This window comes from Cricetulus griseus, chromosome 4, assembly GCF_003668045.3.
Source record: "Cricetulus griseus strain 17A/GY chromosome 4, alternate assembly CriGri-PICRH-1.0, whole genome shotgun sequence".
In the NCBI taxonomy this organism is placed as follows: domain Eukaryota; kingdom Metazoa; phylum Chordata; class Mammalia; order Rodentia; family Cricetidae; genus Cricetulus; species Cricetulus griseus.
In genome coordinates, this window is record NC_048597.1 from 73,023,915 (window position 1) to 73,037,638 (window position 13,724).

At 41.0% G+C, this 13,724-nt stretch overlaps 1 protein-coding gene across 7 annotated transcripts in view; it reads left to right on the top strand.

Annotated features, from left to right (window-relative positions):
* Fgd4 (FYVE, RhoGEF and PH domain containing 4) overlaps positions 1-13,724 on the top strand; it is a 161,261-nt gene that overhangs the window by 81,457 nt on the left and 66,080 nt on the right. For 4 of the 7 annotated variants that reach the window (XM_035444751.1, XM_035444749.1, XM_035444752.1 and 1 more), the window contains exons 3-4: positions 4,603-4,786; positions 9,815-10,248. In XM_035444751.1, coding sequence (XP_035300642.1) covers positions 4,603-4,786; positions 9,815-10,248 — 618 coding nt within the window. Of the gene's footprint in view, positions 1-4,602; positions 4,787-9,746; positions 10,249-13,724 lie in introns of all 7 variants that reach the window. The other 3 variants (XM_027413414.2, XM_035444753.1, XM_027413412.2) reach the window with 1 other exon arrangement.

A 13,724-nucleotide genomic window follows, 5' to 3' on the forward strand; every position in this document is an offset into this window, starting at 1 on the left:
TTGAAGTCTTCCCTTCCAATTTATATCCCCTTGATGTCCTTTTGTTGTCTTATTGCTCTAGGTAGAACTTCAATACTTCAATTGAATAGCTATGGAGATATTGGACAGCCTTATCTTGATCCTGATTTCAGTGGGATCACTTTGAGTTTCTCTCCATTTAGTTTAATGTTGGCCTTTGGCTTCCTGTATATTGCCTTAATTATGTTTAGGTATGTTCCTTGTATCCCTGATCTCTCCAAGACCTTTCTCATGAAGGGGTAGTGGATTTTGTTGAAGGCTTTTTCAGCACCTAATAAGATCATGTGTCTTTTTCTTTTAGTTTATTTAAATGGTGGATTGCATTGAAAGATTTTCATATGTTGAGCCATCCCTGCATCCCTGGGATGAAGCCTACTTGATCATGGTGAATGGTTTTTTTTTTTTTTTTTTTTTTTGATGTGTTCTTGGATCTGATCCAGTATTTTATTGAGTATTTTTGCGTCAATGTTCATGAGGAAGATTGGTTTGTAATTCTCTTTCTTAGTTGTGTCTTTCTGTGGTTTGGATATCAGGATAACTGTAGCCTCATAAAATGAGTTTGGCAGTGTTCCTTCTGTTTCTATTGTGTGGAACTACTTGAAGAATATTGGTATTAGATCTTCCTTGAAATTCTGGTAGAATTCTTCACTAAACCCATCTGGCCCTGGATGTTTTTTTCTTTTTTTTTTTTTTTTGCTTGGGAGACTTTTAATGACTGCTTCTATTTCCTTAAGGGTTATAGGCCTATTTAAATTGTTTATCCGGTCTTGATTTAATTTTGGTTTGTGGTACCTGTCTAGAAAATTGTCCACTTCTTTTAAGTTTTTCAATTTTTTGGAGTACAGTCTTTTGAAGCATGACCTAATGATTCTCGGAATTTCCTCAATGTCTATTGTTATGTCCCCTTTACATTTCTGATTTTGCTAATTTAAATATTCTCTCTCTGGTTTTTGGTTAGTTTGGATAAGAGTTTGATTTTTCTCAAAGAACCAACTCTTGATTTCATTGATTTTTTTTTTTTTTTGTATTGCCCTCTTTGTTTCTATTTTGTTGAATTCAGTCTTGAGTTTGATTGTTTCTTGTTGTCTACTCCTCCTGAGTGAATTTGCTTCTTTTTGTTCTACAGTTTTCAGGTGTGCTGATAAGTCACTAGTGTGAGATTTCTCCACATTCTTTATGTAGGCACTTATTACTATGAACTTTAAGTTTAACACTGTTTTCATAGCATCCCATAAGTTTGGATGTGTTGTGCATTCATTTTCATTGAATTCTAGGAGGTCTTTAATTGCTTTCTTTATTTCTTCCTTGACCCAGTGGTGATGCATTTGAGCATTGTTCAATTTCCATGAGTTTGTGGGCTTTCTGCAATCAGTGTTGTTGAATTCTAACTTTAGGCCTTGGTGATCCAATAAGATACAGGGGGTCTCTTACTGTCTGCAGAATGTCGTTCAGGACCTTCTGGCTTTCAGGGTTTCCATTGAGAAGTCGGGTGTAATTCTGATAGGTCTGCCTTTATATGTTACTTGCCCTTTTTTCCTTTGCAGCTCTCAGTATTCTTTCTTTATTTTGAATGTTTACTGTTTTGATTATTATTGGCGAGGAGACTTTTCTTTTTGGTCCAGTCTATTTGATGTTCTTTAAGCTTCTTGTGTCTTCATAGGCTTGTCCTTCTATATGTTAGGAAAGTTTTCTTCTATGATGTTGAACATATTTTCTGTTCCTTTGAGCTGGACTTCTTCACTTTCTATCCCTATTATTCTTAGATTTGGTCTTTTTATGGTGTCCCAGATTTCCTGGCTATTTTGTGTTAAGAATTTGTTGGATTTCACATTTTCTTTGAGCAAGGAATTTATTTCCTCTATTTATCTTCAACAGCTGAGATTCTCTCTTCTGTCTCTTATATTCTATTGGTTATATTTGCATCTGTAGTTCCTGTTCATTTACCCAGATGTTCACTTCCAGAAATCCCTCAATTTATGTTTTCTTTATTGCCTCTATTTCAGTTTTCAAGTCTTGGACTTGTTTGATTGCTATTTCTTGGTTTTCTTAGCTTTCTTTGAGAGATTTCTTCTAATTTTTTGTCTTTTCCCCCATTTCTTTAAGAGAATTTTTCATTTCTTTTTTAAAGGCCTCTATCATCTTCATAAAGTATTGTTTTATTTTAGTTTTTTTCTTTTTTGTAATTTACTTTTTATTTAAATTAGAAACAAGCTTCTTTTACATGTCAATCTCAGTTCCCTCCCCCTTCCCCCAACTGACCCATTTCTCATCCCAACCCATTTCTGCTCCCCAGGAAGGGTGAGGCCTTCCATGGGGATCTTCAAAGTCTGTCATATCATTTGGAGCAGGGCCTAGACCCTCCCCAGTGTGTCTAGGCTGAGAGAGTACCCTCTATGTGGAGAGGGATCCCAAAGTTCATTTGTGTACTAGGGGTAAATACTGATCCACTATCAGTGGCCCCATAGATTGTACAGACCTCCAAACTGACTTCCTCCTTCAGGGGTTCTGGAACAGTCCTATGCTGATTTCCCAGCTATCAGTCTGGGGTCCATGAGCAACCCCTTGTTCAGGTCAGCTATTTCTGTGGGTTTCTCTAGCCTGGTCTTGACCCCTTTGCTCATCACTCCTCCCTCTCTGCAACTGGATTCCAGATTTCAGCTCAGTGTTTAGCTGTGGGTGTCTGCATCTGCTTCCATCAGCTACTGGATGAAAGCACTAGGATGGCATATATGGTAGTCATCAATCTCATTATTGGAGAAGGGCTTTTAAGGTAGACTCTTTACTATTGCTTAGATTGTTAGTTGGGGTCAACCTTGTAGGTCTCTGAACATTTCCCTAGTGTCAGAATTCTCTTTAAACCTATAATGGCTCCCTCTATGATGGTATCCCTTTTCTTGCTCTCCTCTATTCCTCCCCTGACTAGATCTTCCTGCTCCTTCATGTCCTCCTCTCTCCTCCCCTTCTCCCCTTCTCCCCTTATCCCCTTCGCTTTCCATAAAGTTATTTTAAAGATCATTTCCTCCTGCTTCATGTGTGTTGGGCTGTTCAGGTGTTGTTGACATAGGACCACTGGCTTTTGGAGGTGTCATATTCCTCTTTGTGTTGTTGAAAGTATTCTTATACTGCCTTCTACCCATCTCTTCCTCCAATTAGTACAGGTGGGGCCGGTATCTCTGGTGGTGTTTGGGGCCTGTGACTGTGACTGTGGTGTTCACTGGTGTAATGGTGGAGGATGGTTATTGGAGCAGGTAGCTGGAGATACAGGTTGAGTGGGGGAAGGGTGGGGTTAGGGCCTAGAAAGCAGGGCTTTCCATCTGGGTTCTCAGACACTCACCTGTCTCTTAAGGTATGGGCAGAGGTCTGGTAGTTGCTGGTTAGGTGGCAGGTGGTGGGGGTGGGGTGGGCCTGGGGATGTTTGGTGAACAAGTTTCTGCTGCCTGGTCACTGGGGGTAAGGGACAGGTGGAGGTTCAGTGGTCCCAGGTGAGGTGGCAGTGCAGGGGAGAGGACTAGGATGATTGGTGGACTAGTTGCTAGGGGTGTCATGGATTAGAGAGGGGCAGATGCTAGGAGCTAGTAAGCAGAGCTCTCCAGCAGGGATCTGAGACACTCACCTGTCTCTTAGGGATGTCTTTTTAAGATGTCTTCATCACATTCATAAACACTAGCCCAGTGTCTCTCTCCTAATAGTTATAAACATGTACCATTACTTTGTAGCAAGACTGAGATAGAATTGGTAAATAAAAGCCAAGTTAAGGTGATTCTGGAAGTGGAAAACTCAATAACTCAATAAGGCAAATAAAAACCTCAGTGAAAAACCTCATGGATAGAATATAGCATGTGGAAAACAGTGTTAGATCTTAGATGCAAGGTAGAAGAATTAGATCATTTAGTAAAGATCAATGACAAAAAATATGAGTGAAACATGTGGTAGCTTTGAGACTCCATGAATAGTCTTGGCTCTCAAATTATGGGCATAGAAAAGGGGATACAGAAAATATTTTCAAAAGAATCTTACAAGAAAATTTCCAAGCCTAGGAAAGAAGATGCCTATCCAGGTTCAAGAAGTACACAGAGTGGGTTGCCTTGTTCAACTACAACAGGATGGTTTTGTTTTATCTTACATTTTTTTGTCATGTTTGGTTGTTATCTCTTAGAAGCCTGTTCTTTTCTAATAATAGACAGAGAGGGAGTAGATCTGGATGGAAAGGGAACGTGGGGAAGAACTGGGAGGAATAGAAGAAGGGGAAAGTGTAATCAGGATATGGTGTATGAGAAAAGAATCTATTGTCAATAAGGGGGGAAGGTAAGATGCCTACAAAAAACAAATAGACAGGACCAGAAAGGAGACGTCTCACTGTCAGTTATTGAAATTAAAAGCACTAAAAACACAGAATAAAGAAAGGGTATTGAAAACAGCTAAAGAGAAAGCCAGTCAATAATTGGTTATCCATAGAAACTTTTAAAGCCAGAAGGACCTGGAAAGATACCTTCCTAGTTCTGAAATACTACAGCCTAGACTATTGTGTCCAGAACAAGTATTGAAACTTCCCTGTTACTATTGAATGCTCTTCTTTTTCTACAGTGCCTCCAAAGCCATTATACCTGCAGAATTTACCTTCATCCCACACACCCCAAGTTCCCAGGCATAAAGCTTTACCGAGTGCAAAACCCAGGATGGAGGAAGCTAATCCGGCCCCTACTTCATGTGCCTCAAAAGGGAAGCCTGGTAAGGTGTCAGATCTCATCAGCCACTTTGAAGGAGGCAGGTAAGAGCTACCATGTAATGGGAGAGGGCAGGGAAGAAAAGATGACCCTAGTAGCTTACTAAGTTTCCCGCCTTTAACACATAAATTTCAAAAATCAATTATGTGTCATTCTGGTTACTACTGTAGCCATGCTGCTCTCTACGCTTGGTGGTAAGGCCACCATGTCATCTCTGACTCCATTGTCCTCACTCTCTCTGAGGACATGACTCCTGTGGATTCTTGCCTTCCTGGGCCCTCTCTAGTCTTTCTGACCCATTTCATTTAACGAAAGGCTGCCATATCAATTCAGTCTGCTTCCCTCTTCCTATTGTCACCTCATGGTAAGTGTTACAGAGAGATATCATTACTAAACACAAAACTCATGCCAAATACCCATTTCATTCTCAGAGAGAGAATTTTATATTCTTTAGTTCTAATGTGTGGGCAAAAGGTGTGTTTCTCATGTAAAAATAAAAACCAAATCCATAGAAGTTGTTTTTCTACTTGTACTACCTAAATTATTTTATCTTAGGATTGTTTATATCACTAGAAATCTAAACAGAATGCATATATTTTCACTCATTCAAGTATAACATTGAGAGATAATTTCCCATTACATGAACCATTTTTAAAAAGTTTTTCTATTTTACTATTTTATATGTATGAGTATTTCCTGTACACTATTACATGAATGTGTGTGTGTGTGTGTGTGTGTGTGTGTGTGTGTGTGTGTGTTCAGGAATATTTGGGGGATGTCTTGGGAAGCATGAGCAAGCACAAAACTGCAGTGTCTTTCATTTAAATTTTAAGTGTAAGCCAGCTGAGGGAACAGGCCTATAATCACAGCACTAAAGGGGAAGAAGCAGGGGGATAGAGTTTGAGGAGAGCCTGGGTCCCATTGCCAGACTCTTTCAAAAACAAAACAAGAAACTAAAATGTTGTGTATTTACAAAATATTATGCTTACTATAACAGTTACAACTTCTGGAGAAAATTGATTAAAAGCCTGTCTTCAGGTTTCGTTCCTGAGCAGTTGTGGTATCTCCTTTAAATCCTCCAATACCTCCGAAGGGAATTTGTAATGCTTTGGATAGCTGAGATTGTAGCAATATTTAAAGGAATGATTACATTCCGGTCAGTGTCTTTTCTTCTCAGAGAGGATTGATTCAAAAACAGAGAAGAGGTCCTTTCCATTTACAGATTCTGCAGACACCACAGTGACTGCAGAATATAAGATGGGCTGGAGCTTGAGCCTGGCTGGGGGAGACCTCAAAGCAGTCAACATTCCTAAGGCTGAGGTCTCTAACTTGGATCAGTTCTGTGACCCATTCTGTGCATTGTTTGAATGTGTCTCTCCAGGTAAACTCTGTACAGTTTCTGTTCTGTATGTAAGGAAGGGTGTGCTGTAATCCATGGTTCTGAGCATACCTAAGAGATGATGTTCATGTGTGGGCAAGGCTTTGCAGGGTTCTTCTGCTTGAGGTGGAACCCATTGCAGGTAGCAACATGGGTCTGCTGTCATACAGGCAGTGCAAGTGTTGTTGCATTCAAATCCACTGGAAAAGACCAAAGACTCAGACTCAGTTCCAATTTAAATGAAGTTAACTTATTCTTACTGCTAGCAGAAGAACGGCAGCCTTAGAGCCAATGCAGCAAACCATTTGGAAGGGGGGTGAAAGTGAGCTTTTAAGGCTGACATCAGAAAGATGTGTATTACAGCTACCCATGGAATCCATAGCCAGGCAGGAACATTGTTTCACTTCCCTCAGTTGTTACTTTCTTTCCCAATGTATAGTAATAAAAAGACCATTTCCTCATTTTCCCATAGCAATAGCGAGTATTACAGAAGCAAAGGCAGCAATTAATACTCACAGCCCATTATCCTATATTTATTTTTTTGAGACAGGGTTTCTTAGTGTAGTCTTGCCTTTCCTGGATCTTGCTCCATAGACCAGGCTGGCCTTGAACTTACAGAGATCCACTTGCCTCCCAAGTGCTGGAATTATCCTCTTATTATCTCACCTGGAGGCCACTAGGATCTCCAGGCATTCCAGAACCAAAGGTCAACAGCCCATATGCCCTGTTCCATATTAAGTCTCTTTAGTCATCACAGGGGACCTGTGTAAATTACCATGCAGGTCTGGAGCACTGTAATGACTAGGATGGAGCAGTTCATTTCTAGGCAGGCAAAAACACAGTATCATCAGGTTAGGGCGGCTGTCATGTCCCCACACCAGGACAGCCAGTCCTAAAAGGATCTGCAAAGTGGGCTAATACTGCATTGACTTTACTGATGGACAATGTCCTCAAGCCGGTTTTCCATTTTGATACCTGTTGTCACAGCCTACTATTTTGTAGCACAAAAGGAGGCCACTGGGTTCTAAATAAGCACAGACATAAGCCAGGAGGGCCATGGAGGGCTGCATATCACTGCTGTTCAGGACAGTAGATGAAGACCAATGAGCAAGAGACGTGTTTGCCCATACACACCTGACCAACTGAGTTCAATCCCTAAACTAAGGCTAGAAAGAGAACTGAAAACCAAAAGTTGTCCCCTGACCTCCACAGTGCTCCATAGCCCATAACCCATGTGCACTCTCTTTCCACACACACACACACACATACCAATGATAAATGCTTTTCAAAGGACCAGCTGAGTGTCTTAGTTTCACTTGGATGAAAGTAGTACCATTCTGCTAAGTAGAATGATTTGGAGCCAACAGATTTTATTTTATCTTACTTATTTTTTTTTTTTACTGTGGCTTCCTTTTTCTCACATTTTTCTTTCTTCTGGGATAAGAAAAGATACTCTTTTTTAGCTTAGAAAAACTTCACGATTTTAAAAATAACATGTTCCCACAGACAAGAGCACTGGCCTTTCCCAAGCACATCACATGGTAAACTCTATCCCCTCATGGTAAACTCTACCCCCCACCCCACACACACACACAGTTGCTTGGCTTCCACAGGCTACAGAATCTCCTGAGAACTGGTTTAACTTCTGCTTTTCTGCCTCTCCAGCTTATTGTTCCTGGTGCAAATGTACCTTTGATGTCAGGTGCTATAGTAAATTGCTAGCTATTTTCCATGGCATTCCTTTAGAAAGGCCACAGAAAGTAGACAGCTGATGATTTTTTTTTTTGATAAATTATCCAGGCTCAATATAAACTATGTATAGAAGGCAAATAACAGCAGAATGTGTCACACTTATTTATACTGGCCACTTCCAACTTTTATGTATAAACATTTCTCCTTCTGAGATTTTTTTCCCTTCTCTCCTTACTGTGGCCCTGGTGTTGAACTTGGACCATACATCTTTTCCTCCCTTTCCTTGTTGCTAACTATCACTGTTGAGTTTTTCCATTCTTCAGTCCACAGCAGCAAAGACAGGGTAGGGTGGGGTAGGATGAAGGAAGAAGGTGACATGCATCTCAGTTCTTTCTAAAGTGTCCTGTCCTAACCCACTTCCCAAACCCATCACCCAGAGGTGTACCTGACTGAAGACAGCAATCAGTCTTAGATTTTGTCCCTGCTTTTTGTTGTCAGCTTATTCACTTGCTCCTCAGTCCATCTAAAATGTCCCTCATAACATGGGGCAAAGGTGATGAGATTTAGAGCTTGGATTCATCTCTTGAATTCTGGTTTTGTCACTTGCTATCCAGGTGACATTGGCTGTAGGACAGAATCTCCCATGTATAGATTTCTCTGTTTATGGGCCCCTACTTTAGGAATTATTGTAAGGATAAAAGCCAATAACCAATGTAAAAGACTTGGCATAGTTTGAGGCACTTAGTGGGTGCTTCATAAATGTTATCTGCTGTTGTGTAATTATCACAGGATCATCACAGTAATCCATAATCTGTTAGACATTTGTTAAACCCTCCACATACCAACTTAAATTGTAAGGATAAAGCTGGGAACAAAACATCATCTTCAGGTTCATAGAATGTTAGTCTGTTTTAATTTCTTTTTATTCATGTCATAGAAATTCTGCCTACAGCTTTGAGTTTATGTTCCTTCCCCCAACTTAAATTATAGGTTAAAATTCTATACAAATGTTTCCATGGGAACATAACTATGTATTGGAAGTAAGGTACTATTGTCCAGTTAGTACTATCAAGATTATATAGGATATCAACAGTAATGAGGGCTTTAAAGATAACTAAAAGAGGATTAGAGAAAGTGGTGGAGTGTGATGCTTAGATAGACCAACCAAGCAAAGCTTCTCAAAGACCTGGGTGACAGAGGGAGGAGTGCACTCTACCAGTGTCCTAGGGAAGATTGGCTGGGCAGAGCAGTGCTACTTACCCTAACGTGCACACAAATGGAGAACTGCAGAAGTGTGGCAAGACCACAGCAAGGGGAAAGACGGTCCCAGGAGACGGGAGATGTGGGAGCCAGAGAAGGCAGAGCCTTGCAGATGTCATGGTGACATTTAGTGAACTCTTGCATGTCTAAGTATCTGATTTGTGAGGACTAGATTTGAGAGACCAAGAGCAAAATTAAAGAAAACCATTGGGAATCAGTTGGAAGCCGCTACTGTTTATTATGTGTAATACAGTTTTAAAAATATTTCTACTTTCCAAATCAAACTAACTTGGTTTTATAGCCAGTTTATAAACCAGGAATGCCTTTTTTAGTAAAGATCTTGGGGATAGGTAATCTCATTAAACAAGTATTCTTTCATCTCTATCTTTCCTGAATAAATTGTATTAGTAAACAGCTCATGGGAACACTCCAACCAAGAAATCAATGCTCAGGTTCATCCAGTCTGCTTTTGGTTTTGAGCCCAGCCATTGACAGCTGAGCCATCTCCAGCCTTCCCCCTTTCTATATAACTGCTTGTTTAAATGTGGCTCATGTCCCAAAAATCCGTTTCCAAAACCATCATGAATAGAAGTGCTCTCCTTTCACCTGGAATTGACTTGTCTTCATTCTAAAACTTCTCATACCAATATTTCTTTTTATATTTTATCTTACAGTGTTTTGTCAAGTTACATTGATTTGAAAAAAGATTCTACAGTAAACCTAAATATTCCTCAAACTACAGGACAGCGTGGATTGACCCCCACACCTCCACGGAAATTCCTAACCCAGCACTCTCCACAGAAGCAGGAAAATGATACAGATCAGACTCAAGGCCAACAGGGTTGTTCAGCCAATGGTGTGGTGGCATCACAAAGCCACATGGAATGTGAAGATGAGAAAGAGACTGCAGGTAGCCCAGAGACTTCTATTCAAACTGCTGTGGCCTCTTTTGATACACACTTGGTGAATGGAGAAAGAAGTGAAACTACTGCAGATTCTGTATCATCCGTAACCTATAGCCATGATGAAGATGCCTCTGGCAGCAGGACTCCAGATGCTGACTTAGGGCTGCCCCCAAAAGGAGGAGGGCTAGGAACGGAAGCTGAGCTACAAGAGAAGGAAAATGGAGGGAGCACCATGGACCTGGATAGGCCGGACCAGCACCACGAAATGAAGGTAAAGCATAAACTGTCTCATCACAGGGTAAGCACATGGCTCAGTTTACCCACACCAGCAGACAAACCATTTGCAAGCTCTGGGAGCTCCTGGTTTCTACTCCTTCTTGGAGGCGTTTCCCTTTTTCTTGTGTAGCTTCTTTTGATCATTCTGTTGTGATCTCTAAAAGCATAATTGTGTTGTAGGCAAACCACAGCAACCACATTGTTTCCACTTGGGAGGCAGATATTCTTTGTGGCTCTAGATGTTGGTGCTGTAGACCAGTATTGTTTCCCTGGTACAACAATTTGCAAGCCTAAATAGGAACATGCAGGAACTACTAGCTGCCACAGCCAGGTGTTACACTAGACAAGGGTGAAACTGTAGGAAACTGGGCCAGCACCATGAGATGAGAGTGATCTGAGACTTGATCCATCACAGGTGAAACACTGCCTCATGCGTTGCTCTTTCAGCTGTTTCATAGCATGTGTAATAAAGAGCTCAAGTTGTTGGGGGTGACACAGAAAAGCTGAATTCACATAAAATAGGAAATTTTGCTAGATGTGTTTTATACTTTGAAGAAAATTTTTAAAAAATAAAAAAGTAAAATATTTATTATTGATCAAACAGAACCAGAAAATCTTGAGACTACTTTTGGTTCATCCATTAACTCAGAGGTATCTTTGTGTGTGACTCTAACCACAGATTGTTTTGGTATTGTTTATGTCAGTATCTTACTCTGGGGTTTTAGTAGCATGGCTTTCATGCCATACTTTTGATTTTTTTTATAGCAAAGGTGTCATGTAAGTTTCATTTTGAATTTCTCTAGGTTTTAATATGCTATGTATTTTTCTGAAAACAAGCTAAAAATTTCTCTTGCTTGGTCTTTGTCATTGGTTATACTAAACAAAATTAAAACTTTGACAATTGTAGGAATATCAGCAAATGGAAAAGCCAAATCTTTTATTATTTTTTTTTAATTAGTTCAAACTAGAAACAAGCTTTCTTCACATGTCAATTCCTTCTCCCTCTCCTTCCCCTCCCTCCATTCCCCCTCTGCTCCACAGGGAGGGCAAGGCCCTCCATGGGGGCTCCCCAAAGTCTGCCATATCATCCTGGGCAGGGCCTAGGCCCTCCCCCATGTGTCCAGGCTAAGAGAGCATCCCTCCATGTGAGATTGGCTCCCAAAGTCCCTTCTTACACCAGGGATAAATACTGATCTACTAGCAGGGGCCCCACAGAGTGCTGAGGGCTCCTCACTGACATCCATGCTCACGGATCTGGATCAGTCCTGTGCTGGCCTCCCAGACATCAGTCCGGGGTCCATGTGCTCCCCCCTGTCTAGGCCAGCCATCTATGTGGACTTCACCAGCCTGGTCCTGATCCCCCTGTTCCTTACTCCTCCTCCTCTGCAACTGGGTTCCAGAATTCAGTTCAGTATATAGCTGTGGGTGTCTGCCTCCGCCCCCATCAGCCACCGGATGAGGGCTCTAGGATGGCATACAAGGCAGTCATCAGTCTCATTATAGGGGAAGGGCATTTAGGGTAGCCTCTCCACCACTGCCCAGACTGTGAGCAGGTGTCATCCCTGCAGATCTCCGGAAATCTCCCTAGAGCCAGATCCCTCCTTGGACCCACAGTGGCTCCCTCCGTTATGGCATCCCTCATCCCGCTCCCCTCTATTGCTCTCCCGACTCAACCCTTCTGCTCCTCTATTTCCTCCTCTCCCCTCCTCTTCTCCCCGTCTCATTCTGCCAGCTCCCTCTCCCCTACCCTCATGCTCCCAATTAGCTCATGAGATCCTGCCCCTTCCCATTCTCCAGGGTCCAATCATTTTTCTCTTAGAGTCCTTCTTGTTTCCTAGTTCCTTTGGTGGTGAGGATTGTAGGCTGGTAATTCTTTGCTCTATGTCTAAAATTCATATATGAATGAGTACATACATGTTTGTCTTTTTGTGACTGCATTACCTCAGGATGGTTTCTTCTAGTTCTGTCCATTTGCCTGTGAATTTCAAGATTCCATTGTTTTTTTTCTCACTGAGTAGTACTCCATTTTGTAAATGTACCACACTTTTCTCTATCCATCTAGCCATTCTTCAGTTGAGGGGCATCTAGGTTGCTTCCAGGTTCTGGCTGTTACAAACAATGCTGCTATGATGATCATGGTTGAACATATGTCCTTATGGTATGAATGTGCATTCTTTGGGTATATGCCCAAGAAAGGAATTGCTAGATCTTGATGTAGACTGATTCCCACTTTCCTGAGAAACTGCCATTCTGATTTCCAAAGTAGTCTTACAAGTTTGCACTTCCACCAGCAATGGAGAATTATTCCTTTTTCTCCACATCCTCTCCAGTATAGACTGTTATTTGTGTTTTTGATTTTAGCCATTCTGGCCCATGTAAGATGGTATCTCAGAGTTGTTTTGAGTTGCATTTCCCTGATGGCTAAAGATTTTGAGCACTTTTTAAAGTGACTTTCAGCCATTTTAGATTCCTCTGTTGAGAATTCTCTATTTAGTTCTGTACCCCACTTTTTATTTTCATTGATTGGTGTTTTGGTGGCTAGCTTCTTGAGTTCATTGTATATTTTGGATATCAACCCTCTGTCAGATGTGGGGTTGGTGAAGATCTTTTCCCATTCTGTGGGCTGTTGTTTTGTCTTACTGACTGTGTCCTTTGCCTTACAGAAGCTTCTCAGTTTCAGGAGGTCCCATTTATTAATTGTAGATCTTAATGTCTGTGCTACTGGTATTATGTTCAGGAAGTGGTCTCCTGTACCAATTCATTCAAGGGTATCTCCCACTTTCTCTTCTAGAAGGTTAGTGTGACTGGATTTATGTTGAGGTCTTTGATCCATTTGGACTTAAATGTAAAAGCCAAATCTTAAGTCTGCGTATGATAATTTATGGTTTAATGCCCTGGGATAGGCAGATACTCATAAGTAAGGGGCTGATTATAAAATGTTAACATGTGACTGACTGGTGGTTGTATTCAGAACTCTAACTGAAGTATAATCAATAGAGATTATAGCTGTAAGCAAATGGGTAAGTGACTCAAGCTTCACAACATTGTCTCAGAAGACAAAGGAATACAGCACAGCAAATGGATTCTCCTTGTGCCCCAGCAGAACAAAACTTGGTGTTTTTGCACTTGAGCAATGGTGACAGGAAGAGACATCCAGAAGTGTGTTGTCTTTCACAGTTGACAGGAAGAGACAGCCAGAGTGTGTTGTCTTTCACAGTTGACAGGAAGAGACAGCCAGAGAGTGTTGTCTTTTACAATTGAGATGATGCCCTCAAGGATCACCTGTGAAACAGCAAGCACTGCTCCTATAAAGAATGTTTGCTGGTGGCTCCTGTGGTTGGTTATTGACTAGTCCTCCTTCTAAACATTGTGTTATTTATTGTAGCTGCATGTGCTTAAATGAATTTTACTTGACAGAGATAATACAACTTTCTTTTTCTTTCTTGAAAATAGATATTTTTCATATACTAT